The sequence below is a fragment of the Rhagoletis pomonella genome, unplaced genomic scaffold (genome assembly GCF_013731165.1).
Source record: "Rhagoletis pomonella isolate Grant_MI unplaced genomic scaffold, Rhpom_1.0 Rhpom_scaffold_00008, whole genome shotgun sequence".
Taxonomy (NCBI): domain Eukaryota; kingdom Metazoa; phylum Arthropoda; class Insecta; order Diptera; family Tephritidae; genus Rhagoletis; species Rhagoletis pomonella.
Window position 1 is genome coordinate 24968608 of NW_023458562.1, and position 3261 is coordinate 24971868.

Consider the following 3261-nt stretch of genomic DNA (forward strand, 5'->3'; position numbering starts at 1 on the left):
TAAAATAAAATAAAATAAAATAAAATAAAATAAAATAAAATAAAATAGAATAAAATGAAATGAAATGAAATTAAACTAAATTAAATTAAATAAAATACCTTTTTAAGAAAACAAAATGTATATACCGAGACAAAAAAAAATGCATCTACATCATAATGCAAAGAATTGTTAAAGAAGTTATGCTGTTATGCATGCATGCCTTCGGATACATACTTACTTTGATACATACAACTGCATGCATATTATAATGCATAAATTATTCAAGAGAGGGAATGAGATTGTAGAGAGAGAAATAGGGAAGAGAGAGGATAAACGGAAAACGGAGACTACAAATGATCAAACAGAGGTAATGCCCATTAAAACATTCCTCTTAGCCTTGCCCTTGCATGTATAAACGGATACATTACTTTCTTAGAAAATATCACCTAAGACCGATACATCTACTTGACTATACATGACCATTTCTAACTATCACTATCGTAATTTTTCCTCAATAAGAGACATTTACATACACACAATATGTAAAAACCAGGGACAGAAAATAATAATTATTTTTTTAATTTTAACCAACAAGTTGTAATCGTCGTAAAACAATTTTAACTATACTCGCGTATTTGTGTTCGTATGTTCCACTGTAATTTATAATTATTTTTATTTATCGAGTTTAACCAATAGAGATAAAAAGTAATAATTAATATTTAAGTTTTAATTTTTCGCTCAAAGGTAATTATTATTACTTGATTTTTATTTTTTCGATCACAAATAGTGATTATTTTATGATTTTTATATTTTCTTTCAAGGATAATAATTATTATTGAGTTTTATTTGTTTCACTTAAGAATAATGATCATTCAAAAAACTCAAAAGCTATACCACCGTGATTTCCTTATCCGTATCCTTTTCAGAGGTATCGACACCTCTAAATAAAAGAAATAAGTCCCAACATTTTCAGGTCAAAATTCAATTTTATAAATAATCATTATTTTTAAATGAACGAAAAAATAAAAATCAAATAATAATCACTTCCGTTGAGCGAAAAATATAAAAATCATAAAATAATGATTCAATTGCCGATTTAAATTATTTTACTCATAATGATTCGACAGAAATATTAAATTACTTTATCGCCATTCGCAATCGTTTAAAATGTTTCTGTTTGCCAAAACTGCATGTTTTGATTTAAATAAAAATGCTTGCTCTGAGGGTAAAAAGAGCTTTGCCGAAATATGCTATATTCTTTGTCCGTGAAAGTGTTTTGTCAAATGTCCACAGATATGCACATTTGCGGAATTGTTTGGAATTAAATAAAAAAATTCATTTGTTGTTCTACCGGTTTTTGCCAACTAAGATACACACATACACACATAGCACATGTGACAAGAATGGCAAATAGCACGAAGCGTTAAATTGAATCGAAACATGCCACTAAAGCTGAAATTAGTCGAGAACGCAGAACGTATACTTAAACGCAGTCTGTATACGCAGAATTTTGTCGATTACTGGAGCCCTCAGTGTTGTTTACTACACTGTTGCCACTCATCAATGCCTTTTCATAAACTTACCCTTTCAACTACAATTTTTCGTGCTATAATCATATATGTAAAACTTCTATATTGGCAGTAAGCTAACTTCTCAATGTGTAAGCATTCCGAAATCAAAGCGAGACAGTCTAGTACCGTTTTTGTCAATGTATTGTGTACTTGAGTGCCGTTTTTGTATATGCGTTGTGTACATGTTTATTTATAAACGTATGTGTTCCTTCTCTTTCGTACGTGTTTATTGATATATCTGTACTGTGGTGTTTTCGGACGGTACTAGCTCTTAGCCAATATAGGAGTATTACATATATGGCTATAATAGATTTTAGCTAAATATAAACTACTTAGTTTTCAACAAAAACCTTATTCAATAGTAAATTTCAAATATTTTAAACATATTTTGAATAGGAACTTATATCTTTTTTACCATCTGTAAAACTGACGAAGTGGCAACCATCTAAAGAAAGAGAAATCAGCTGACACGGAAAAATCTAAATTCCGCAGATTTCTGCGCTACGGGCCACAACTACAGAAAAATTCTGCGATGTTGAGTTTTCATTTACATGGCGCTTTGGTAAGACAGATCGTGTCAGCTGACTCGGGTTTACGTACCGGTAGGTTTACGTTCTTGACTAATTTCAGCTTAAAGCGTTATTACGTAATAAAGAATTTTGTGTAAAACAACAATGAATTTGCGGCCGAGTTGCGTTTATGTACACACCCCTTTTTTTGCTAATTAAAGACCTTGCACTTGAACACAGCAATAGCCAAGTTGGTGTCATGGAAATGCAAATGCAAAGATGCATACATACAGACATCTGTATGCCAAAGTCCATGTTACATACATACATATATATGTATGTACATATTTATATGTTTCGCACCGGAGATACAGATCTCAATTCCAAAGTTCAAATTCATTCTGCACTTTACTTTCTTTATATATATGTAAATGAGATTAAACAAATGTTTCGAGTAATAAATTGAAATTTTTTTTGCTTACCTGATGCAAAAAAACGCGGTGCCAATTGAGGCTGTTTTGCTGCCAGTTGAAGCACATGTTGAGCGCGTCCAGCTAGCAGTTTTGCAATATTCGCCATCTTTACACTAGATATGTAAGTATGTAGTAAGTTTATTGATTTTCACACCCGCTGCAACGGAAATATACACAGAGATTAAATATATTTTCTTTGGTTTCTTATTAGAATATCACAGCGAGTTACTTACGCTAAGAAACCTGGAAACGGAATAAATAATTGAACAGCCGTAAATAAGTTTTGTAGGGCTGTGGGAGCATTGGAATAAACAGAACGAGTGTGTTGATCGTGTGTTTTCCAATTGGAATTTAGCGCGAGGAAATGAGATGGCAATTTGTCGTTCAGTCGCCGGTTTTCTATAGTCTGGTGATAAGGTGAATGTATGTATGTATGCATGTATTCCACACTGATATCATTGCGGTGTACAGAGGCAGCTATAAAGATGTTTTAAATTAATTTTTTTTTTTAATAATGTGTAAAAAGATGATAAGCCCCTATAAGCCTATAATTATTTGCATATGTTTATCCCATTATTTTATATGTACATATGTTGAGCTCACAATACAGCCGTTACGTTTAAAAATTAGCTAGTTTAAAAGGTAAATTGTGATGTAGACAACAGTAAGAGTGAATGGCGTACAACTGCATTCGTCTATGTTCGCTCTGTGGACGTCATCACATTCATA

General features: G+C 31.7%; 1 protein-coding gene across 1 annotated transcript in view; it reads right to left on the minus strand.

Moving 5' to 3' along the window:
* LOC118744500 (enoyl-CoA hydratase, mitochondrial) overlaps window positions 1–2921 on the minus strand; it is an 8758-nt gene extending 5837 nt beyond the window's left edge. Inside the window, exons 1-2 of the mRNA XM_036477546.1 lie at window positions 2766–2921; window positions 2542–2689 (exon numbers count right to left, since the gene is read on the minus strand). Coding sequence (XP_036333439.1) covers window positions 2542–2638 — 97 coding nt within the window. The 5' untranslated portion in view covers window positions 2639–2689; window positions 2766–2921. The remainder of the gene's footprint in view (window positions 1–2541; window positions 2690–2765) is intronic.
* Window positions 2922–3261: the final 340 nt, after the last annotated feature.